This window comes from Struthio camelus, chromosome 1 (genome assembly GCF_040807025.1).
Source record: "Struthio camelus isolate bStrCam1 chromosome 1, bStrCam1.hap1, whole genome shotgun sequence".
In the NCBI taxonomy this organism is placed as follows: Eukaryota; Metazoa; Chordata; class Aves; order Struthioniformes; family Struthionidae; genus Struthio; species Struthio camelus.
In genome coordinates, this window is record NC_090942.1 from 98,136,813 (window position 1) to 98,162,466 (window position 25,654).

At 39.7% G+C, this 25,654-nt stretch overlaps 2 protein-coding genes across 23 annotated transcripts in view; both read right to left on the reverse strand.

Annotated features, from left to right (window-relative positions):
- LOC104144240 (cell cycle control protein 50C) overlaps positions 1-4,133 on the reverse strand; it is a 40,416-nt gene extending 36,283 nt beyond the window's left edge. For 10 of the 16 annotated variants that reach the window (XM_068960254.1, XM_068960250.1, XM_009675134.2 and 7 more), the window contains exons 1-4: positions 3,996-4,132; positions 2,836-3,139; positions 1,886-1,996; positions 559-660 (exon numbers count right to left, since the gene is read on the reverse strand). In XM_068960254.1, the coding sequence (XP_068816355.1) occupies positions 559-660; positions 1,886-1,996; positions 2,836-3,039 (417 nt within the window). In that variant the 5' untranslated portion in view covers positions 3,040-3,139; positions 3,996-4,132. Of the gene's footprint in view, positions 1-558; positions 661-1,885; positions 1,997-2,835; positions 3,140-3,995 lie in introns of all 16 variants that reach the window. The other 6 variants (XM_068960309.1, XM_009675136.2, XM_068960263.1 and 3 more) reach the window with 4 other exon arrangements.
- Positions 4,134-4,202: 69 nt separating this feature from the next.
- CMSS1 (cms1 ribosomal small subunit homolog) overlaps positions 4,203-25,654 on the reverse strand; it is a 250,534-nt gene continuing 229,082 nt past the window's right edge. For all 7 annotated transcript variants that reach the window (XM_068960366.1, XM_068960365.1, XM_068960359.1 and 4 more), the window contains 9 exons: positions 24,136-24,236; positions 19,331-19,402; positions 15,965-16,094; positions 12,921-12,980; positions 12,109-12,211; positions 10,578-10,638; positions 9,633-9,720; positions 7,970-8,058; positions 4,203-4,446 (listed from right to left, as the gene is read on the reverse strand). In XM_068960366.1, the coding sequence (XP_068816467.1) occupies positions 4,363-4,446; positions 7,970-8,058; positions 9,633-9,720; positions 10,578-10,638; positions 12,109-12,211; positions 12,921-12,980; positions 15,965-16,094; positions 19,331-19,402; positions 24,136-24,236 (788 nt within the window). In that variant the 3' untranslated portion in view covers positions 4,203-4,362. The remainder of the gene's footprint in view (positions 4,447-7,969; positions 8,059-9,632; positions 9,721-10,577; positions 10,639-12,108; positions 12,212-12,920; positions 12,981-15,964; positions 16,095-19,330; positions 19,403-24,135; positions 24,237-25,654) is intronic.

Here is a 25,654-nt window from a genome sequence, read left to right on the forward strand (position 1 = left end):
TTACAGTGTCCAATTTCTTCATGCAGGCATACTGCAGCTGTTTCCTGTTCAAACACATAAATTACATATTTTGGAATGGTACAGGATCACCTGTTTCACCTTATACCTTTTCCTACTCCTCGTCCACTTCCAAAGCCAGATGGCAAAATGAAAGATTTAGAATAAATTAATTCCCTAACCCAAATAAAACCACATCTCAAAAGAATAAAACTGCTATCTAAGAAAAATGAAAAAACACTAGAAGGAAAAGCTTTATGTAATTTTATTTGAAAATGACGGCTTTTTTAATCACCATCCCTAAAAGGTGCAGGCTAGGGACCTGCAACGTTGGACTGACATCTTTATTTATTATTTTATTTATTCCTCTCTTATCAACTTATTACAAATGGGCCCTAGCAACCACAAAAGCAGAGACCAAACACTGAAAATCTGTACCTTCTTATTATTCCCTGGAGTCATCTTGACACACTTATAGTTATGCTTAGGAGCTCTCCATACAGTGGAAGACCCACCTGATGAAAATACTGACGATCTCATAATATAAGGAAGAAAACTTACATCTACATCTCGACCCAACAATTGTGCATCACTTCTTGATATCACGTATCGACGGTGGTTCTGATAAAAGTTTTGCAGGCCATAGTACATAAAAACATCACCCTAGAATTCAAGGACAGATCCTTTTAATTAAATAAGTTTAAGTAGACAAGAGAAATTCTATCACCCACTAACAAAGGAAAGGGAAAGGGAAAGGGAGTGTTGATAACTACATTCCAGACACACTGTCTAAAATCTATGCCTTACCCCCCTGAAAGTCTCTGGGCTGTGGCACAAATTTAAACATACTTTAAATCCCCTAATGAAACATTAAAAAAAAAAAGCATGATTATTATTTTACTCAAGATGGTAATAACTGGCCATGACCCTGCAATAATTTCATGAAGGCACCTGTTTTCCATAAAGGCAAGGTGCCCAAACAACTTCAAAAACTTGATTAGCTCCTTAATTCCATTTGAAAAATAAGGCTGCCTACCCTACGTTGTTTGAACCCTTTGGAAAGTTTAGCCCTGTAATTTAAAGGAGAAGACTAGGCAGGCAAATATAAGCTGGAAAGAGGATTATTAAACTATCCTAAAATCATAATTCAGTTAAATAATCTTCTCATCTCAAACATTACTGTGGCTTAAGGATCACTCACAGAATATTTTAACAGCCTCTTCAATACTGAAGAACTGTAAAGTGACTTTGTAATTTAAATCACACTGTAATTTTAAGGGATCATTTATGCAGTACTAAGCATAAGATCTCTTTGGCAGAACATAAGGTTTTTTAAGAACATCAGCAACATTACCCAGCAGTTTAGGACAGGAAATGAAGGATACTTTTTCCAACTGAAACAGCGGAATGACATTACTTGCCTTGAAACGTACCAAGGACCTTAGAGATTAACAGTATAACCCCTGTAAAAAAGGGCTGTGGAGGCTTACTTATAACAAGTGCTCAGAGCTCCAGTTTTATTTCTCATTTGAGAGCTTAGCAGCGCACTAACAACTAACATCAGGCCAAGTGCAAGGGTTTGCTACTGACTCAGAGAGAGAGAGGAATCACCTCCTGAATCAACAGCATTTCTTCCATCCCCTAGTCTTGGAGATATCCTTGGATCCTTGGAGATATCCCTTCGTAGCTCTTTTTTAACATGTGCCAAAATCAATAGAAAAGGCAAAAGTATAAAATTTTGAGTATTTCATGTTCGTGAAAAGTACAAAGAAAAGAGCAGTCAGGAGCTCTACACTCTACAGAGAAGAATTTATGTATTTTATCACGCAAGGATATATGTAACAAGAGGTACTAAGCAAGTTGAGCAGGATTCTTAACATCCACTTACCAGCATATCTTCCTTTAGCATGAAGTCAACAGAACAGTAGCAGTCATTATTCCAATTAGAGGAATTTTCACGGAGTTTTGAACAATCCGAGCATTTATCTGAATAATTAATCTGTGAGAGAAGTGAACAAGCACAGAATATTGTACTAAAGGACATGAATATAGGAAAAGATTAATGTTTTAGCTTCAACAGTTCTCGGAGCAGCTCTCTTCTAAAAGTTGTGCACTGCCAAAAACGTTAAAAAAAAAACAACCAAAAAACACAGCAAAGGCATAGAGAATCAGGATTTGGACTCATCACTTAGACTGGGACATTCACAAATTTAACCCCTAGTTTAAAGCTGCTTTAGAGTCTTTTGATGATTGTTGGGCAACCACTACATTCACTCCTCAGCAAAGGAGTGTTAAGTGAAGATTTCAACAGCTTAGTCTGGCTGACCAAGTAATGCTTGACTAACACATCAAACTTCCCACATTAATTATGGCCTACCCCTCCTGAACAAACCTGGATGTAGGGTGGGATGTAGAGCGGGCTCCAACCAGGAGTCCGTAAACACCATCACAGGTACAACCAACGCTACCTCCAGGAGATAACATTTAAACATCAGGGCGCTCTGCACAATAAGATTTTGCCCCAGCAAATATTTGTATTCTTTTAGTGCTGAACACTATCACAGGGACAATTTTATTTCCCCTTGAATACCTGGGAAATAACGACAGCACTTCAGATGTTACCTAGTGTTACCATCCAGTGCTGGGCTTTTTCAGTGACCATTTATCTCCGAGGATTTTCACAGGAATATTGGCTGTTGAAGCCACAGGAACAATGGCTTCAAAGGCACGAAGCCATTGTTATCGTCTTTATCCAGAAGCAAAAATTCAAACTTTTTTCCCCAACCATAGCCCAGTTGCTCCGTACCAGAATACTAAGAACAAAATCCTCAAACAAACCTGGATCTCTCTGACACTGTTTGCAGACAGTATGAGACAGATTCCTGCAGAAAGGCAGAACGCTCCGGTGACAAAGAAGCTAGAGAGCACAGTTGTAATAGTGAGCTGAGGCTTCCAAGCTGGGAGTTTCTGTTGTTTGAAGGCACTGTTATCCGGACACCTAGAAGGACGCGTCTGTGCTTCCAGACTTTTCTTGCTTTTCATATTCTTCTTGGTGAGAGGAAGGAATAATACACTCGGGCTGGAGGGAGTTTAAGCTGAGATACTGTCCTTTCCGTTGGGAAACTGTACTGTTTGTTCAAACCTGCAATATGGCGAGGAATTACTTATTAACTAGATCTCTCTCTTCCTCATTTTTTACATTTGTGCCTGGATCACCATGATCAGCTTGTGCCAATCACTTGAGTGTGTACTTTAGTCAGAGAGTGCAGTTCATGCCTCCTGAAAAGGCTTAAATATATGCTTTTTCCTGCCCCACAATTCAGTAGTATTTGTTATGTATTTGTTACTCATTTGTAGAGATACTGGAATTCCTGTGCATGATTTCTTCTTCCTTCACTTTCAGAGCTGCCCAGCTACGAAGCATGGGATAAAACAAAAGAGGCTCTACTACAGTTGCACTGGATGCCGTTGGGGAGGACTGCTGTGGCTTAGAGGCTCCCTTCTAAGTGTTCTACTGCCAAACTACATTGCTTTAGAAGGCCAAATCAAATGTTCTTAACCTATTACGTTCCTTGCTATTGATCTAGAAGCAATTTAGGTTTGTAAAAAGGCTGCATGCTCTTAATGAGAGGGCAATTAGCTATAAAAACGTCTGATTTGAATCAACGGCCTTCCAAGACACTGATGATTTGCCCACCTCTATTCATCTGTGGAAAAAAGAATTTCACTCCCTGCTATCCACAAAGACAACAGAATCACCCAGACGTCATCTCCTTTTAATTTAAATGGACAAACAGTAGAATATTGTTTGAATAGAATATTGTTTTAGTGATTTAACCAAAATAAAGCCTCAATTTAATGTACTGATATTTTAAATGTAATTTATCATGTAATATCAGAAAATAGCATTTGGCCAGGTGTAGGACAGCTGAAAAATATAAATTCACACAATACTGTTAAAGACCCTCTAAGGCAAGAACTAGCAGGGCCTGGCTTACCAGTCTCACGAGAGAAGTAAAGGTCTCCTTTGGGACAGCAGAAGGAGCTATCAGAGAATCCAGCTGTGGGAAGACTTTCAAACCCATGTTCACTCATCTTAAATATCTTATAAATGTCATAAAATAGTAAATATAACAGGTGAATACAACGTACATCTAATTTCAGTAACACATTGCTTGTGCAACAAAAATCTTTCATACTAAAACTGCGGACAAAATTTCTGTTTTATTATTAAAAGAAAGGAAAGCAACATGAACAGGCCTCTGAAAGGTCGCAATTAATTTAATCACCCATCGATGACTTGCCAATTGCAGACAGAATAATAGTAAATTACAACTGCAGACTACTTTCTTGTTGGTAAAACCATTAAAAGAGTCCCAGCTTCACAGATCCCTCTCTGCACAGCTTTATAATACTCATCTCCAGCAGGTCAATTGTTTCTTTCTTTATCTGGAAAAAAAAATAAAAATCAAACAAAGCACCAATGGTTACTGATAATGCTTTGGAAACGCACCAGTATTTAGTTTATTTACTTAGGCACTTCTTTATTATGGGATTCAAAATCAAAGGAGAAGTTCCCATACAGGGTCCTTGAACTCCAGAATGTTTCCCTTCTGTAAAATATCTATCTAACTGCTCTGCAATCCTAAGGTACAACTGCAGCTCATATAGTCACATCTAACATAGCTACAAATAAGCTGTAATCGGTAGAGCTGATAAAGCCATGGTAAGAGATACACGCTAGGCTGCAAAATTCCTGCGGGACCTTCTACAGGATCATCCCATAGTAGATGGGATAGAAAGTCCAGTGGCAGCATTGCACTACAACAGCCACAATGTTGTTAGTGTCTGAAACACCTGAACCAAAGCGAGAATGAAAGGTAGGTCTACATGAGCTGCATGCAAACTACTTTGGATTATAATATAGATAGGCATGTAGTTTACTGTTTTTCTAAAGATAAAAGACAAATGTATATGAGAATAAACTTTGGCTATCTCCTGCAGCAGGGACAGAAGTCTCTCTAATATCATCATTACTCCGGAATTTTCTTATAGCTCCTTTTTCCCCACTTACGATTATTGGAAAGTTTCCTTTAGCATTATGCCCTTCCACACCTACCCTTGGCATAGGAATAAGTGATGCGAGAAAGTCTGAGCAGTCTGTATTCCAGACTACTTGCTATATCAAGGTAAAAACGGTTTTCTTCCTATGACAAGTTCATTTCTTACAAACCCTTTTCCTGAGGTAGGTCATGAAATCTGAAACTTAAACTTTTAGTATTTTCAAATCTGGTCAAGGCTCAGTGCTTGTAATGGTTGCAGAAGGAAAAGATATAATCTGTTAAGCAAAATGTTTGAAAAAACTCCATCTGAATCTTACAAACAAGTAACATCAGGAGTTGAAACAGCTCTGTATTGTCATCTACATCTATACAGGAAGCTTTCAAAGCAGGAAACTTGCCTTTTAGACTGATTAGAAGTAAACAATCATTTTTTATCTAAACTTTTACACTTTAGCAGAACTCAAGCTCCCCAAGACAGAGTCTGATAAACTCATTTCCCCCCCCTGCCCCCCCAACTCCTTCCTCACAAGCTTTGTTTTTATTTCCTTCTCTCCACTGTTTGGGATGAATAGAGTGAGAGACATAGAAAAAAACCCAGATGTTGAGGCAACTAAAAGAGCACTGGATCGGGGTGCCCTCCATTCTGTGAAATGATGGGATACAGGAGTGATATACGGGAGGATTCTAGGGTTTTTAATTAACATTTTAATCAGAATATACTCCTGTGTGCATAACACTCCACTGAGTATGAGAAGAGCACAGGAACAGCAAGTAGTCGGCACCTTTAAAATGAAGCTACAGATTTTCTCTTTAGTGAAAAGAAAGGTATATGTGCTTCCAGCTGTTCTTGCTTTCTACCTATTTCATTATACAGATTGGTTTATTGATACTGAAATATACCCATGCAGCACCTTAGAAATTAGATGGAACTATTGACAAAGCACACTTTGCACTGGAAATGGGTCAGTATGCCTCATTTCCAACTTTAAGGGCAGAGTTTTCCCTCCACAACCAACACAGGATGCAAAAAAATTAGTACATCTAACCAACAATTCTTTAAATTGTGTTGTTGGCAGTATAAAACCTCTCTTCCCTGAGGAAACTGGTGACTATTATCGCTGTAGTTTCACAGTTGTGTGCAGAAAATGGAAAGTCACTTATAAAAAGCAGATTATTAGTGAGCATGCATTTGACAAATTTTATACATGTAGGAGAGAAAGATGCTCTGCTAACTAAGACAGTATTCCATTTTTCAAGTCTGCAGGTTGCCAGAATGTGGCCCATTGGTTTCCACTGTGTCATGATGCCTTGTCTCTAAAACATTATCTGGGTACCTTCTATTACTTACATTCTGTATAAATAACTTTTGGTAAATCTACCTGCTGTCTGCAGGTCTGCATCTGCAAATTGCTGCAAGATGTTTCACTTGCATAACTCAAGCTGTCAAAAGCATTTCTGTATATTGTGTTATCTGAGCCACAGTGCATGTTTGAAGGCTTTTCTGTAATCACATAAACACTGTTCTGTAATCATACATGCACATCTATTCCTTTGGTTACCACTGTACATGAAGGCGTAACATTCCTCCATATTTGGTTTCAACTTGAACTATGCCTGACTTCTAAACATTTACTTCTGTAATTTTAACATTAAAATGGCTATTTTGCCTTAATAAAATGCAGCTGGAGCCACAATTTTTGGACTGTATTCCCAGACAAACATGCAGAAATGCTGTGATACTACCTATACTGAGCTGAAAGGGATAGCTCAGGTTTGCAATAGCCCAAAAGTAAGTATTAACAATGTAATCTTCAACTTTTTGAAATGGATCTCTTGTAGTCTGTGTGTATACCTACTTTCACCTGACCTGCAAAAATTCATTCCACCCCAACCACCAACTTTGGTACTATTGTCTTGTGCTAATGCTTTGATGGCTTCAAATTCTTTGGTCTTTACAAAATTCCTGCACTTACAGGTAAGTGCAAGCACTGTACAAAAAAGCCTTGTGTATTTACCACAAGAGGGAGCCTCCTCGCCTCAATAACCAAAACTGGTTTTTTTGCGGCTTCATTTCTGCAACATGTTTTTGTAGGCAGGGCATATTATCCAATATTAATTAGAAACATACATCTTTGTGTATGTGGGACTGTAATATACAGCACATTCAAATACACAGACAAGTGAAGAGCAGGATTAATGACTGAAAATTTGTTTGACTTGTGAAAGAGCTCAATGTCTATACGCAAAAAAGTCCTCTTCCCATGGAGATTCTGAGTATTGGCCTGCTCTAAAGGTGCCTAACACCGGGCAGGAAAACGTGAACTTTTTAACAACGATGGGTGGAGGAATCTGCTTCTTTCCTTCTCTGCTGGCTAAATACGAGTTGATGCCACACAGCACATGGTAAACATGCCCCATGACAGCAATAAACGTGAAAGCTGGAATACAGAATTGAAAAGAGGCATGAACTATCAGGAAAGGAGTCTATAGATGACAGATGGCTTTACATGGTTTGTACCCTAACTCTCGCGAAACAAGAGGAATTGCCTATAGATAGATTTACTCACAGGAAGCTATCTTACCCTCAGCTAGAGACCAGTAAAAGCTTCTTCAAGGGTTTTACTTAGTATTTGACAAAACTTTTGCACAAGGTCCTCTTGCTGAGAGAGTACTTCCCTGGGACAGGCAGAACAACTATCTAGCATAAACAGGACAGATTCTCCAAATGGTACAACTCACAACTCACAGCTGTGACTTGCAAGTAAAATGTTGACTCCTTTGTGTTTCTAGACCACTGAAGTCTGCTTTACAGAAAGGAATCCTGACTGACAAGTTCTAAGCACTAATTTTGTCTGAATCAAAAGCACTGAGGACACAGAATACAGTATATACAGATGTTTATACAGTACCTCAGGGATATCCATCATTCTCCTTAGTTTCTGATCTCTCCAGTTCCAATCCAGAATCATATACTTTGTTGAGTTCAGGTACAGGCCATCTGAAAAGGCAACACAAATTTTACTACCCAGATAACGTGACATGTGCTTATCAAAATGATTTTTGGTTTTTACATCTTTCGCTCTCAGTTCCCAAGGAAACTAATATTTGAACACTAAATATTGCATTTGCTGGTTGGAAAACTAATGCAATGACACTGCAAACTCCCTTAACCACATAATCCCATGCCTTTTTGGAAGATAAACACAGAAGCAGAACAACTACTGTTGCCAGGCTTGTCAAGAGCTAACATCCTGCCAGCAAATAATTCCCCAAGCTTCCTTTCCATGAAACCACAGGAGTTGAATTTCCACAGCTGATGAGGAGCTGGTAGGTTATAAGGACCCAAGCCTGAAAAATCCCATTAATGGGAACTGACGGTGTTCAGCAATTTACCGGATTGGGTGCTATGTGAATGCAAGTCAGGTGCTACTAAAGTATTCCTTTATCCTTCAAAGAAATGGTGGTGAGAGAGGAAAACGGTCCTTTTTTGAACTGACTCTCCAGAAGTCCCCCTGTGTTTCCCTGGTCTTCTGTATGATGTCCATAATTTTTCACATCAGTTGTTTGACTCTTCTCCATTCTTTTAGTGACCTGCCACTACAACACCAAACTGCCAAAAAAGGACCACACCTTAGAAGTGAAGATAATCTGCCATAACCTGCCTTCTCCTAACATGGCTATGTGCTGATATGCTGAGCAGTACGGATTTTGCATTCGTGGAGGGGACAGAAAAGCAACAAAATTACATTACTCCTGTGCCTTTTTGGAAGAAGTACAGTCCCAATCCCTATCCAGTCCCTGAACAAGAAGCCACAGCTGGAGTGAGGCAGTCATTATAAAGCAGAAAAGAAAGAGTCACTTTATCATCTTGTGATTTTGTTGTTTGTTTGGGTTTCTTTGTATATAATGTGTACTGCATAAGTAAAGCTACTCAAGACTTGGGAGGAGAAAAGGAGATTTATATGGAATAATTAATTTTATTATAATGCAAATCAGGAATAAAATCAAATCAGCAAGCAGATCTCTTCTCCAGCCCCCCACAAGAGTTTACACTGAGCTCAGAGTGATACATGATATGATGACTTCTGCCATTATTTCCTTTTGAATTTTTTTTGCAGTGTTTGGTTTCCTGGAACTTTAAATCTTACACCAGAGTTTTGCAATCACTTACAAGTCAGCATAAATCAGTATTGTTGCCAAAAGAGGAAGTCCCCCACCTCTGCCTGCTCATTACCCAATTTTGCATGTGGGTTCCATTTGGGGTTAGTTTTAATTGGGATCAGTTCTAATTGGGATCAGTTCACTGCCAGACTCTTGTGCAGGCGGGGGGTGCGCTACTCTGTCTTTGCGTGATAGTATTGATTTATGCCGGTTTAAAGAGATCGTGAAATTAAATGTTAGAATCTTGACCTCATTTCGACCAACGCAGTAGAAGTGGAAAAATAAAACGCCAAAGCTTAGTCACCAAAGCCACAGACTCTAGTCAGCCTAAGACCATCAAAAGCAACAGAAATCTCATTTCTTGCAGCATGTATAAGATACCTACTGAAGAAACTCTCCTTGCTTTCCTACCTTGCTCCACAAGCGCTTTTATTCTCCCAGGAGTTCCCACCCCAATGTGGAAGATGCCTTTTTCCAACATAGTTATCTGTTCTTTTATCTAATAAGAGAAAGACAAACCACAGTAAAGTCACAACTGTTTAAAATTTCTTCTCAAAGAGTATTTCCAGGATGGAAATAAATTCAAGATCACCCAGCTCTCCTTCTAGGATACTACCAGGTAGCAAATGTTACTCATCTTTCAGACTGCCAAACTGATAAATTTGGGAGAGAGTTTAAGAAACATAACAGCCAGCTGGGCATCAGACTTTTATAGAAGGTCAGTCATTTTCTGCTTTGAAAGTCTCTCATTGTACCAACTGTCTCTTGAGGCATGAACAGAATGCTTCCTTAAGCATTTAAACAAATTGTCTAGAAATATCTGGAAAACTGACAAAGCTGTATCTGCTCTAACCTGCCTCAAGACAAAGACACTGGAGAAGGGTGAAATAAAGCACGTGACATTTGTGTGTTTGACAGTGTTTACATCAAAGGCCAAGTTTCCACTCATTACCTCCAATGCCGCCATCATTTGTGCCTGCCAACACATATGAGTACTGGGGCCCCAGGCATCTCACGGCCATATGCGTGTGTGGGTGCTGGTACAGTTTGCTTCTACAACTATATGTGCGAGCCTTATTTATATTTAAACGGGCCAAAAACTTCTGAAGGAGCACCTTACAAGAATGTGGAACACCTCTATAGCATAGCACAATACATAAGCATCTACACTGTGCCTAGGATTGCACCAGAGTTACGAGAGAGCTTGGAGATGGCATTTGGCTGGATGCCTGAAACTGCAATAATGGGCTTCAAGAGGAACACTAAATGAAAGGCATTATTATCCCCCCCAAAAAACCCTATGACGCTAGATAGTGGTTTAGTTGTTCTATAAAAAAACCCTTGTAGCTTTCTTACCTTTATGTGCTTTGCAAACAATTTCAGAACTCTGCAGTCTCCTTTAAATGCTGTCATTGACCTAGCAATAAAACAATTGAAAAAGGAAATGCAGGCATCAGGGCTAGCATTAAGACCACACAGGAGGAAAGCAAAACTAGCTGGCATTTCTCAGCATGCTTGAGACACACAGCTCCCCAGTCACCCTTATCTGTACTTTGAAAACTATATTCATTCTTTTTTGCTACTTGGAGAGATCAACAATTGGAAAAAACACAATAGCAGACACAATTAAGGAGTAATATTGTTTAGATGGGTTGTCAGATAATATTTTATAGTCATGGCCTGCATTTTCACAACTAACTTTGTTCTAAACGGACTAATCACCAAATTCGAATCCAAAAATATCTCTGTTACTGATGTGCCAGTGTGACTGAACACACGCGTGCATGCATGCACATAAAGAAAAGATCTGTGAATTGGCAAAGCTACATTTTACAGAATCTTCATGCAGTGCTGCAACTGGGAACACCTAGGCTGCCAGTCTTTACTACAGAAAGAATCTCGATTATCCAAATCCCAGTTGACCAAACCTATTTGTCTGAAAACCTGACTTGTTTTTTTGACTCTCCACTTTGGCACACAACCAAAAACTTTATGCTCTTTATTAGCCAAGCAGGAGACAACACATTCCGTATTTACTGAATGTCATTTAAGATGGACTTTTTCTGAATACTTTTTGCAGCAAGCCAAATTTTCAGATTTCTCTTTTGCAAAGCTAAACTGTTATATACAAATATCAAATATACATGTAAACCACCTGAGTTTCAGATGGTGTTATCTGCATGCAGGTGCTTAGCACTACAGGCACATCTGTCATTTCTACGCTTTCATCTGTGGCATGGGGTTAAACCTCCCAACTCTTGACCTCATTTTGTGCTAACAGATAATCACAGGAAACAGGGTTAAGACACAAAAGACAACCATGACATCTGTGGGGTATGCACTAATTTAACAAAGTCATCAAGATTTTCTGGAATGGGGTGGGGTATGACAGAGAAGGGTAAAAGGAAGACAGGGCACATGGAAAGTCGTCCTGAGCCAGCTGAGACCACTCACACAGATCTCGAGGCATTCAGGCCAGAAACCCGCATCACCACTGGAGGTCCTGGAACACCATGTCCTCATTATCACTGGTGCCAGCAACATTAGGACCCTACAGTCACAAGTTCTAGTGGTGGGTCAAGAGGTTTAATGGGTTTATTCTGTTCCCAGCTATAACATGTTGCATGTTTCCCCTAAATTGGCTACACTTTATTTTTGTTTTTTAACACAAATAGCACTTCCATGCAACTGAACTACTGTGTTACTTTAGTCTAAGAAAAAACACCCCCCCCCAGTTTAAAGCAGCAAGGGATATTGCCTCAGTTTCAGTCAGTAACTTTGCTGGCTAGCAAAAGACAGTATCCCAGTTTTGCCTTTATGACTGTGGTTCCAAGACAAAACCTCTGACTAACTGCCAACTTCAACATAACATTTGCTATCAACATACTTGATGAGTTCCAAGGAACGAAGGGCAGAACTGCAGATAACCAGCATCACCACTGACTTGGTCTCCTTGTGGTTTTTTCGAAGTTTTGCCCATTTAGGACAGACTGCAATGAAAAAGCCCATATAACACATTGAGAAAGTACTACTTATATACACACCATGATTTTAAATTACAAGAGTACATGAAGAACGGTAGCCAGCAGCAGGAACACACATGCTGACTCCTATGAGGTCTGGATCTGGGGCAAAACTTTTACATTTAGTCATGGCTGAGAAACTGGAAAATATAATGCCCAATATAAATAAAACAGACACATTATATAACTGAACAAATCAGATAAGCATTGAAATTCAACATTTTGTAAGGTGACAAGTCCACTGTCTTCATTTGCCCCATACAGAGATTTGTATCAGAGAAAAACAATCAAAAAGAAACGTTTACCAGACCAGAACTTCTACACAAATATGTGAGAATAAAAATCCTCTTTCTTAATTCCAGTAGACAGTCTCAGGATTGTCACTGTAAGATAATACATGTAGCTACTTACGAAGCAACCATAAATTACTGAGAAAGAATCTCAAGCAATTAAAAGAAACCCTAGAACATTTTGATGCAAAGAGAAGTTGCAAAGTAAAAAAGAACCAGGAACACAAAACCTGTCATGCAAAAAGGAAAAAAAAAAAACAAACTAAAGAGTTATTAATGTTTCATAGTTAAAAACATTTGGAGGTGCAGATAAAAAGCTGCAATAATATTACATTAGTAATGTTTTTCACACAACTCTTCTCATTCTGACCAACGTTTTAACTCACTTTCCTTCAGGTATGAAGAAAAACTGTGGGTGAGGTCATTGGCTGGCAAAAAACAGGAATCTGAAAACAGAAAGGAAAAAATGTTTTTTTGATTCATTTGTAACAGCAAAGTTAGCATATATGTTTGCAGCATAGCCACTGGTTATGCTGATTAAATCACACCTGTATTAAAATCCATCTTCCAACAAATTACCATTTGTGAAAGCAGGTTTGTTTTCACCTCTACAGAACCACAAGCTTTAAACTGGTTAAGTTAATTAAGACAGCATCTCTCAACCCAATTGCAATTCCTTTCTTTTCTCCCACTGTGTAACCCTGCACACATACTGCACAAGAGCGGTCAAACACTTTAAAGCAAGTTTTCACATGTCTTTGCCACAATCAGTCAAAGGCCTGAAGCCAAAAGCTGTATAGTTAACTCGCCAGACCATTTCTCCAGTGTAAGATGGAAGACATTTGTAGGTCACTTGAACAATTTGTAAGTAGAAGAACATACCAATAAGTGTAATTGGCCACTCTCCTGTCAATGAGTTTGTTTTTCTTCCTGGCTTTTCATATTGCAGCAATCTAACTCACTACACTAGTGCAAAGGGTAACATTTACACTGCATTTTAACACCCTCCTCTTCCTTCATTTCTCACTGACTCCTTATCTTTTACCGGGTGACTATGTTAACCAATGAGCCTTAAAAAGCCTCTGTGGCAGAGACATACTGTTCAGCTTTAGGCTCCATATACAGCCAACAAAGAAAGACCAGGTCCTAACTTAGGTACTTTGGAGGGTCCTTCCTTTCTCCAGAGTCCATATAGAAAGTCTAGGTTCTTATAGCAGTAATTAAAATTAGATGGCCTGAAAACGTGCCATAGTTTTTAAGGGTCCTTCACATGCTGGAACAATATCCTCTCTTTGAGTAGTAACAACTAGCTCTCCAGGGACAACATATTTGTTGTCATTCCTCATGAAGCACTGCCCCTCAGGACGCATGTCTTGGGAGCGGGATGTTTGCTGACACATCTACTAACAAAACAGATTAAATTTTTCCTATTTTACAATAATCAGTTATTTAAGAATACACTTCTGAGATAACATGCAGTAACTAACTAAATTAAGGAGGCTTCCTTACACACGTTACTGATGTTCATATGGAGACGGCTTGCAATGTTAATCCATAATCCCCTCTGGAACAGACAGTGTGACAAATTCATTTTATAGCTGGAGTCTGACAAAAGTCCTGTCTGTGTAGTTTCCTGATAATAGTTGCTCTCAGTCACTGTATCTTCCGTTTAATGGGCGTTATCTGGCTAAAAACTTGTGTTCTGCCCTGATCCCTTTTATTAGAAACAGTGATTGAAATGCAGTGGGACTTGAGCTCCAAAGGAAACTGAATGTGTTCGACTGAAGGATGAGCAGCTGATTTACTTTCAAACTCAAGTTTAAAAGATGCTCTTGATGCTAGTGGGGAAGGGTAGGGGCTGGTGCAGTACTGCAAGCATTTGTTAGTAATAAGAGAAGTCTACATCCACTCCATTTTTTTCCTTCCAGTGGCAATCCATCTTAGCTCTTATTTTGCTGATCTGAGTACAGTAAGTCTCATTAATGACTGAACAATTCAAAAGATATTTTAAAGGGATACAGGTCTCAGTCACTGACTTTTCACCAACACAGCAGCACAACTACAGTATTAACAGTAACTTAAGATAAAAGTCCCATAAAGGGGGAAAAACAACACAGCTCCAGCCTGCAGCAAGAGACCATGCTGACTACAGACCTGAGCTTCTGCATTAAGTATGTCTGTTAACAAGAATGCACAACTCCAAGTAGTTGCTTGTTACTTTGCTCAGTGCTCTGATGCGAATGACTTGACAGCTGTAGAAGTCAGTAAACTCCTTGGCTCTCTAAGCTTCCAAGTACCAGCACGAAAAGTAAGGAAGAAAATCTCCATCCAACCCAAGAGCAAATCCATACGGAAATGAATCACCTCACTAGCCTGAAGGCCTCTTCTATTAGGAAAGAAACCAAAGCAAATCTAGATCTAGACATATTTAACATAAGCATTTCAAAACAATCTATATGGGCCTCCTCCATGTTTTCTTGATTCAAGAAGAAAGCTGAACTTGGCCTAAAGAAATAAAGAAGGGTCAGCCTAGAATCATGGATGTCTGAATGGGCTGTAAGAGCATACTCACCTAGAAAGACAAGCCTAAATGTCAAAAGAGAGAAAGCACTGCTGGGCTAAAAGGGTGCTGGTTGGACTTGGGTCACCAAGAGTTCAAGAAGTATTAAAGGAATATGCAGACTTGTTACCAGGCAGTTTAGTTTTCATAGAGATAATGCCCAGAAAATGAATTCCTCTTTATCTGTGGAGTAAGATGCAAAGCAGTTCAATGTTGCCACTATCTCTAACGTAACCTGAAACTGAAAGAGAAGCTCATCCCACTCTGTCCTGCTTTGCCTTTTCTATTGCTGGCTTTTAACTGGAGACAGACTACAGGAAACTCAGACGATCCCAGTCATAGTTAAAAATTGTTCATTTTACATTTGGACCAAAGCTACCATCTGATTTCATGCCACCTACTGAAAAAACATTGTTCAACATCTCATAACCAAGTCAGAATGATGTTTTGTTATTTCTTTGCCTACATCTGTCAGCCCTTCTATTACACATGTGGCTAGATTCAGGTAATCTGAGAAGTAAGATAACTTCTTTGCTGTCTTTTTCAGCATATTGGAAACCACTACTTAGGAAACATATCATTTCTGTAAGAAAAGCAAGCTCCTGCAATTAATATTTTCCAATAAAAGCACACATTTAAATAATGTTTCTCTTTGTTTCCCCAGCTACAAAAAATCCACATATTTGTCCCAGTGAAGCTAACATCTCCACTTAAACAGCAAAGCAATATGTAGTATAAGACACTATTTCCTTAAAAAGTTCAACTCAGGAGACCTGTACTAAAAAAAATCCCCTTTCTTCTACAGCAAAAGAACTCACTGCTATCATGAAAAAAAAGCATTCTTTATCTATTTAATTTAGGATAAGTTACCTGACAGCTTTAATTCTTCCATTTCTATCACTGAACGCTTTGCACCAAAATGTTGACTAAGCAGGTTCAGCAGATCTTCAGGGACACCGGCTTTTGGAGTAGATTTTTCCAGAATATCAGAAATCTTCTTCTAAAAATGAGTAAAAGGGATATGCAAGGCATTGCTATCATTTTTGCTGTTTGGCTAGTTAAAAACACTAGCTATAGTTAGTTAGTTTCATAGTTAAAAACACTATAAATACATAACTTGACAAAGAGGGAACTTAATTAGAAAAAGACCTTACAATGAGACAAAATTCCCATTGTCTTCAGTGGGAACGTAGACTTCACAAGTGAGTTCAGAGTCCTTGACAAGATGGTCTGTGAACCTGAAGACAAAAAATCTTGCACACTCACCTGAAATGTTGCTATAGCAAAAACATAACCGAGAGCTGGTTTTGTGGGATTTGCTGTTGTTACACTTAAATATTAGTTTGAAAATTCAGGTTTTCCCAACATTCATTTTAATTTATAGCATTAGTTTAAAGCACTAGTAACAAGACTCAAAATATTATATATGTCTTGCCGTATTTTGATTAGAAGAAGGTAAGTTGTTACCCACTTTGGAAGGAAAGATGGCAAGCTAGATTCACAGAATAACTTGGCAGTGTGATGGAAATGAGTGAGAAGTTCACAAAAACAGAGGGCAAACAACGAGAGTGCAGCAGCTATTTTGTTCTTCTAAAATGTATAACTTTTTAAACCAATCTAATAATTTTTGAGCCTGAAACATGACTTTATGATACTATTTTACACTTGTGGAACATAATCTCAGAAATAGGCGAGAAAATTCCGTTTGCTTTTTTTCTTCTAATTCCTTTAAATAAGGAGTAGAGAAAATGACACTTTATAAATGAAAAGATCTTGATATCATTGACATTTCAATGAACGTGTTGCTGTATTTTTTCACATAATTAAATGAAGCATGGGGGTAGAACTGCCCAGGATTCCTTTCATCTGAATGTTCACTTCAGAATATGGGATCATTTCAGCATATGGGAGATTTTCAAGGAGAGAGGCAGCCTGGAGACAATGGCAACAAAGTAAAGACCCTCTTGTTCTCACTGAGAAAGGGTTCGTTTGTGCAAAGCCAGCTAAAGCAGCATAAGCTGAACTGAATTTGCTGTCATGAGAGCATACACGCCACCATGAGGACAGCATAATCCCAGAAGTGAAAGGGAGCCAGAGAGTGTGGTTAGGATAGAGCACTAAGGTAAAGACCTGCGAAGGGAAAGTTAGATTTTACCGAGAGAATGTGGGCCTGGGACCTCTTAGTGGCCACTTCAATGAGGCGGTGGGTAGCTTCAGTGCAGTTTTGGCAGGCTGAGGGGGTGGCAAAGATCAACAGAAACGTTGAAGACAGCTATAGCGGGAGTTGTATGCAGGGGAAAGATCTTTTTCCATCCCTCTCTCTTTTGCCACTCCATCCCAGCATCCGCTTCCTCCTTCCCTTCCATCCAGATTCCCCACCTCTCTCCATACTGCCCAATACACCCCAAGTACTCCTTTAGTGGCAACATCAGGAGCAGAAGGCTGTACACAGAAAAGCCACACAGGGGCTGCTGAAACCACTCTACCCCTTTGCAATGGCAGAGGAGGCAGCCTGCCTCTCTCAACCCTCTGCCACTTCAGGCCACTGCCAATTTCACCTCTGCTTAAAGCCAGCTGGGTGTTTTCAAGATTTCAACCCAATCTTCAACAGCGGAACACAAAGAGATCACGTGCTTACGCTTTCTTTCCAGTCTACCTTCAGCCTGGTCCAAAGCCCTCTGAAGTCACTGGAAGACTTTCCAGTGGACTTCAGGCTGTTGATCAGATTTTTACAATGCCTAAATCGGTAGCGTTCCCTCTCAAGTTTCACCTTCATCTGACACTGTTTTATTTTTCTGCTATCCGACAGTTGCAAGCTCTGTCACTTTCTAGTAATACTTTTTCCTTAGGCTGTTTAAAAACAGGCCTTCCCAAAGAATGGGAAGACACACAGCCTTTGCATGAGGCCCACAACAAAACTTCTTCATTGTTATTCCTGTCCAATATAAAAGGTACTGCACTAGGGAGAATTCCTCTTGTCCTGCCCCAGTCTTCTACCCTGCCTCTTCAGTGACCCACATTTGGGAACCTCTGATTTAGCAGATAGTAACACTGAACTATCAGGTTCATTTTACTTGGTAACTCAGCGTAACCTGCCATTCCACAGGACCATTACGTCATTCACTGGGCCACTTGATTCCTTCAGGAAAATTATGGTCCTCTTGAGGGCAGAAGCCTGATACTAACAAGAAATTCCGTAAGAGTAAGAGCGAGGACACCTGAGCAAACTCTCTTCCTTCAAGGACAGCTACGCGGAAATGTTCCTCGTGCAGGAAGTTTTATTATTTTTCTTCCAATTCATTCCAGATGCTTAAAGGCAAAGTTTTTTTTTTCTTTTCTTTTTGATCTTTTTGGAGAAAGTAGTATGTTTGGGACCTATAGATTAGCCTGATAAATATTTCCTGACGGATTTTTTGATATGCTGTATATGTCAACTTAGTGGCATTTCCCCATTGAAACTAAAGGTATAACTCAGCGCTTATTGTGTGCCTGAGAACTGGGTGTTTTTGTTAGGTCTGGTTCACCAGTTTCTATTGTGGGATGCTTTTGCTCTGGCTGCAATGGAAGTAGTACCGAGGTCATTTCTACCAGAGCTGCATTTAAAGCTAAATCCCACTCTTCCCTCATCTCATTCCCTGGACGATTCAGAGGCCTGGCATAACATAAAAAAGCCACCTCTCTGCCCTGTGAGGAAGCCAAGTATTTACAGTCTGTCCTGAAAGCCAATTAATTTGCTTGGTGCCATACAATTTCCATCTAGACTGCAGTATGTGTTTGTTGTTGAGGATGAGGATGGAGCATAGCCAGAGGGATGATACAGAGCATTTATTTATATACTTACACTATGAAGAGAAGAGGGAACAAGGACAGTTCTTGGCTCAAGAGATGTAAAAGCAGTTGGAGCCTGGCCACGCAGCTGAAATAGGGGAGATTCTGCAGCAACTGAAATTCCATCTTTCTCTGATACAGCTTTATTTTCCTAGTGTGCAACACTTGCAAGCTGGGTGTCGACATACACACCCCTTGAACGGGGTGTAGACAAATGCCTCAGTTCACATGGGGAGTGAGTATTTTGAGTGAACTCAGAAAAGTAGGAATTTCTGTTCTTCTCTAAAATAGGCTGCAATAGCTTTGATCATATTACTCCACATTGTCACAGGGTTGTTCGATTGTGAATCTTGTAATAGCATATGCACCTGGTGCCCAGTTCCCAAATACGTCCTAGGACATTCATACCTTCCTTCTCCTCTTTGCTTTTACAGTGCTCTCCTGTTTTTCTTCAGGCTGAGTTAGAAAACACTCTGTAGGCTGCAAAGCACAGAAAAAGAAAAAAAGAAAGACTCAACATTAGAGATATGATCATCTTAAAAAAAAAAAAAACAAAAGGAGGTAAGACATTGTCATATTGGGTTAAGGAAAAACAAACAAAACCAAGCCTTGCTACTTGTAGAGGGAATCAAGTTCTTATAGTTACCTAAATCTGCAGTGATTTCAGAATAAAGATCTATGTTATTGCAACCAAGAGCAGAATAAAAGAATGGGAAGTGGAAACACACAGGCTGTAGTCATACTTCAGTCATACTTCCACAAAATGGTCAAAAGCAGGTTCTGATAAATTAAAAAAATAAACAAGAAAATCACTAACAGAGCTTTCAAAAATCATATACATTTAATCCCCGCTATTGTGTATGATTATTTTTCTAAACTTTGCCAATAGGATTCTAAAATAACTCAGTCTAATATGAACATCCAGATGGTGAAAGATACCATGCAAGTGGGAGAGAATAACTGGAAATAAACATGCTCTAGACTTCCTTTGACATTTGTAATGTACACATGATCAAACACACATGAGAAAAATATATGTTGCATTTCAGAATAATCTTTATCCAACATATGTGTCACTGTTATTAACTCTCTTTTGTTCCTGAGTAAGCAGGCCGAATTGGTCTGTTAGCTAGAGTCCCTGCTCAAAGACGCCAGGGTGTCTGAAAACCACCTAAAATTGTCCAAGACAGAGGAAGTGACTCACAGTTACGTTGTCCGTGTTTTAAGCATAGCAATTATCTTTCTTTGGCCTCGTTAGGGTCTGAAAATTACAAATGCAAATTAATCTACAAATGCGGGCTTTGGAGCTTAACAAGTGATTTCACGAAGAGCAATGGGAAAATGGGCTGAGTTGCAGGAAAAAGCTCACTGTCACTACAATGCATTTGGCTGGAAAAATCTACTCTTGTGAGCAACTGTGGAGCAGGCTCATTATTTGGAATATTAAAAGCTCAGGAGTAGCCAGTCCTGCACTGGCCCCTGAGGAAAGCCTGGAGGAGACACAGCAGCAGTAAAGGGAGCCTGGCTGAGACCTAGAGAAGTGCTCCTCCATTCCTCTCTTAGGACAGGAGCCACAGGACCAAGGGGGCCAAGGGAAAGCCAACAGAGTATGCGAGCCTCTCTGAGCACTTCCTCCACTGCCTTCTTGACAGGAGGCCACTTCCTGAAGGCTCATACCCTCTGGCCCTCACCACATTTGTGCCTTTTCATGCCCATTCTCACAACTTTAATACTTAGAAGCATTTTGGGGATTTTCACTGTTCGTGTTTTGGCTACATTTCTCTTTTCTCCCCCTAGCCTCCCTCAACTTAGCTATAAAAAACAGGGTACCACCATGCTCACCATAAACAAATGATCTATTGCTTGCCCCTCTTTTAAGTGCCATGAGGCAAACACACAGTCAACACTTGCAAAGGCAGTAATACTGTACGGAAGAGGACCTGATACTGGCTGAGGTTTGAAGTGAGACTTAGGAACCAGCAGAGAAGGTTCGGCTGGGGGCTGGCTACAGCCAAGGTAGCACTCTGTACCTAGACTTGGAATTTATATTGCAGCTTGGGTCAATATCTACCCATGAGAAGCTGTGAGAGAGTCCATATCTTGTCTCAACAAACAGGGATCTGTCCCTGTGATTTTCTCAAGTACAAACAGATATGATCACCACTGGAAATCAAGGGACTGACTGCAAGTAGAAATTCACTTGACCTAATAAGGTTGCTCCAGGGTTAATATAATTTTTTTTTTTTATTTTAGTTTTTTTTTAAAAAATCTCTGTCCTGACCGTGATTCAAGTGCTTTTAAGAACACCATCCATTTCTTCATTCCCAACTCTGCTGTTAGCATTCCCAGATATTCAAACTGAAACAGAGCTGCCCTCTGCCTTCAGCTCCTGCTCTACCCTTATGTATCCCGGCAGTCCACAGATATTCAAAGACCACTTGCCAGGTGTTTTCATCATAAATTCCATACTCAGCATCACATTTTAGGCAGAGAACAAGTCTTTGGACTGATTTAGTCAAGGGACACTACCAAGGCATCAAAAAACCAGAAATGGTCGACCTGAATCTCCTTCTTCCTACAGGACACAATGGTTCTTTAACCTAGGAAGCTTCACCACTCTGTTTACGAATCTTTCAGAATACAGAAAAATGGCACTCAATCACCTTGGCCCATTTCTCCCTTCACACACATTGTGAACTGTTGTATATAAACGTGCAAAACACCATGCGTGCTCCCGACTTGTATCTGTGTGAGAAAAGAGTAAAACCTGCAGAGCTGAAAAATGTTCTCTGAGAGAAATGAAATCTTGTCACTGATAACTCTTCATTCAATTGCTTAAAATATCACCAAATGTCATGGCTTCTCTTTTGAACACAGCATGAAACCCTTTCTTTCACTGGCAACAGAGGCATATAGCAGGCCTGTAGGCAAAGCCTAGCTTCCTCAGACCAGCATATTAAGACTCACCAAACTCCTTTACAGCAGCACATACATACATACATATATGTGTATATATACATATACATACACACACACCCATATATGCATGGAATACTGTTAGTCCAGAAAGACAAGTCCACTGACTCTAGACATCAAGGATAAAGCCATAAAAATAAGAGAAACCAAAAGGTGTTGAACAGCTGTAAATCTGCATGTCTTTTGATGATCGGTAATCTTAAAATACTTAGGTATCTGATCTAGACTGAACTTCTGACCCTTTTATAAATGTTAGTTGCCTACCTAATCATTCAACAGCTCTTTGCATGCCACCCTTAAGAAAAGGTCATTTGCATGTTTTTCTTATGCAGGATACAGAACAGACAACCTACTCGCTTTTGACACGGCTCCCTTGTGCTCTGTGTTCTTATGCTATTTTTACAACAAAGTTCTTAAAATGCAGAAAACAGGAAATTTGTGCTGAGACCACTGATTTATGAACTAAAATGTCATAAATTCCTTGTTTGTTAATCACAGACAGAACATAAAATATTTCCTGTATTATATTTCTAGCACAACTTTTTTTCTGTACAGGTTGCCAAGTTACTGGAAATTCAAATGTAAAGTCAAAACATTCTTGTGCGTGTGTGAAAGTTTACATTCTAGGTCAGCCATGTACTCTGGCTTTGGGAGTTAGTGACAAAGTAAACACATCAATGCCCCATTCAGATTGGAGACAAATTATTCACTTCATTGTAAGGCTGAGGACAGTTTGCAGACTGGAAACATAAATGTTCATAATTCTATTTAGTTGTCTCCTGACTGGTTTTAAGATGCCAAGTCCACTGCAGAATAGCTTCCAGACTGTGAATAAGGCAGGGATGAGTGAGTAAAACAAGTTCTGTTGAATAAACCAGAAAACAAAACTACTACCTTTGTATAAATACATCTGATCAGCAAGCCTTCTTGCTATAAAAGACCTGCAATAACATATCCATGACATTGAGCTCCTATTAGCCATGAAACTCTATAAGGCAATGGCTTAAGATCAAATTACTGGTTCCAAAATACAAACTGGTATTTCTTATTGTACAGGAAGAGTTGTGGCATGTGTTCTGGGCCACAGGTGAGCAGTCCCGGTTCCCATTCAGCAGGATAACCTGTGTAGATTTATTCTTTCTAACGTTCTCATAGAATTAGCAAAGTACCTCCTCCAGGTGAACCAGCTGATCTTGTTCCAAATGTATAAGGGAACTTAGTGCTGCTAAAAAGTGGCTCCCTAGGCAACCTTGCTGAGTTGAAGTCCTCAATATCTGCCACCAGGTACAGTGCGTGGAAGGGCAAGACAACCTTCTATATCGCTCGGTTGTCGCCTTCCTAATGAAAATGTGGAAGCAGTTCAGATTTCTTGGCTCACTTAGCTCTTGGATGACTGCGAAAGACACCCAAAAGGATGGTAATTAGTACCGCACATTTACTGCGTTGCTTCTACTTCTCTGTTACAGTTAAGAGAATATTACTGCAAATGTTTTTCACTTGGGCAACTGCCTAGGCATCACACAGTGAAGGCTTTTATTTAGTACTGACCTACATCAAAATTATTACTGATCTCAAGGAGGGGAAGCCTCCAATGTTGTTTCAGCTTCTTGACAGCTGTTCAGTCCATTCTCCTGTACGATACCAGGAAGATAAAAGAAATTTACTTTCAAATAGGAGACTTCTTAAAATCAGCTGAGCTTTAGATGATTCTTTTCTGCTAAAGTTGGGGGGATGCTGATTGTCAAAGATTTTCCTGGGCGTACTCCATGTAGTTCTGAGAATCACAGCTCCTACAGGTCGCAGAGGAAGCTTCTAGCAGTGCAAGGCTGTGGAAACATGAACCCACGTGGACTTAAATTCTTCCTCACTTGGACATTTCAATGAAGTTATATTTGGGTGGAGATGCTGTAAAACATTTAAAATATAGCTCCCAAGATCTCCTGTGTACAGGGAGAGGAAGCCGAGCAGCACCACTCAGGCTTTTATCACTAGAAGTCACCACACAGCAGGCAGGCTCAGTAACCTGAGTTTACACAAAACAAGAGTGAAGTTATTATTGAAATGTACTGGATCTCAGCCACTTCCCAGTAAGTTCAAACTGCCTTATAAAAGGATCTTATCATGCAAAAAGATCAGACAAAAGGTGAAGAAAACTGCCCCCTTACTGAAGAAAAAGGGACTACGTTTCCTTATGCATTATTATCTCTGTGCTCTACACAGCTGCTAAACTTACAAACCTGCTTTCTTTTCTTTGTCACAGCAAGTTTAGAGTCTGAATCCTGATGCATTGCTCCCCTCTCACCACTTGTCTTCTCATTAGCTTCATCATCTGAGGGATCTGATGAGAAAAAGAAGGAGTTTTGTTACTCTGTTTTTTAAATGCATCTTCTACCTTCACATCCAGAAATAGGGATAATATCGTCAGCTGAAGGTTTGTCACAATAATACAATCCTAGGATTGGCAATAAACACAGCTGTAACAGAAATTAATATCACTTTACTAGTATTTGACATTTACCTAAGAAGAAATCCAATTTTCCCCTCTTCTTCACAGTATTTCATCTAGAAGGCAATATATTTCCTTAGCTTTCTGCAAAGCTGGTACCATCTGCAGAATCACAGGTAGAAAAGTCTAATTTTTCCAGAAACCTCACTTGAATTAAGCTAAGCAGTGAACAGTGAAAAAGGACTGTTCTGATAAACTACAGTGTCTCAAGATCCATGACACCTCTCTACTTTATTTCAAGACAAGTAAAACATAACCTGGGATCCATAACACTGCATTCACCAAACACAACTGCAGACCTAGCTCAGCAAATCATCGGACCAAAAAACAAGCAGCAGCACTGCTGCTAGAGACTAAAAAAAACCCAATAGCTCTGTGGACCAGAGGTTCACTCAGAAAACACAGCTTTCCTGCCAAGCTTGCTGCTACTTCTCTTGGAATGAGTCACCTCCTCCCACAAAGACAAGTCTTGCAGATGAAGAAGGAAAAAAAAAAACCCAAACCTAACACACACACATGCACGAAAAAAACCCAACCTCCAGCTAAACGTCCCAAATGCCTTACTAATAACCTACAAGAGTAAAAATTCTTAGAATGGCATAAAGTCCAACTCTATAAAAATATCTACGGACTCTTTCTGTGAGCCCGCTTTTTAGTTGTGTGACTCTTATTAGTAATAATTAGGCACTATTCCCATAGTTCAAGCAGAATGACCACAAGGCTAAAAAATGCTGATATTTTCAAAGAAGACTCTTTTGATTTAAGATGCTGTCCACTCACTCGCCTCATGTCTTTTATTAACAGAGAGGCTTTGAGGGAAAAAAAAAAAATTTCCCCAGGCCCTCCCATTGCTATATTAGCCTCTCATTTGAAAAGATTTTGTATTCAAATACAAGATTTTTCTGCCGGGGACTGAATTACTTCTCTGATCACTGCCAGGAGCACGATCATGCAGCTAATGGAATAATGAGAACGGAAGAATTCAATTTCCGCTCCTGGAGTACTCTGCAATACTCCTCTCCCCCCACCCCCCGCCAGGTGTTCAATCATCGCTGGAGTCTCCTGTATGCTGCGGTTACAAGTTGGCAGTTTAAAGATGGAAGTACTTTATTTGAAATAGCATCAGCACGATTCCTTCAGCATCACCCAAAGTATGGAAGATACGACTCCACTCGGAAACATGTACCTGTTGAAAAATGAATGGTAAAGGGTAGGGGAAAGGGTATGAAGAGCAAAAAATGAACTTTTCT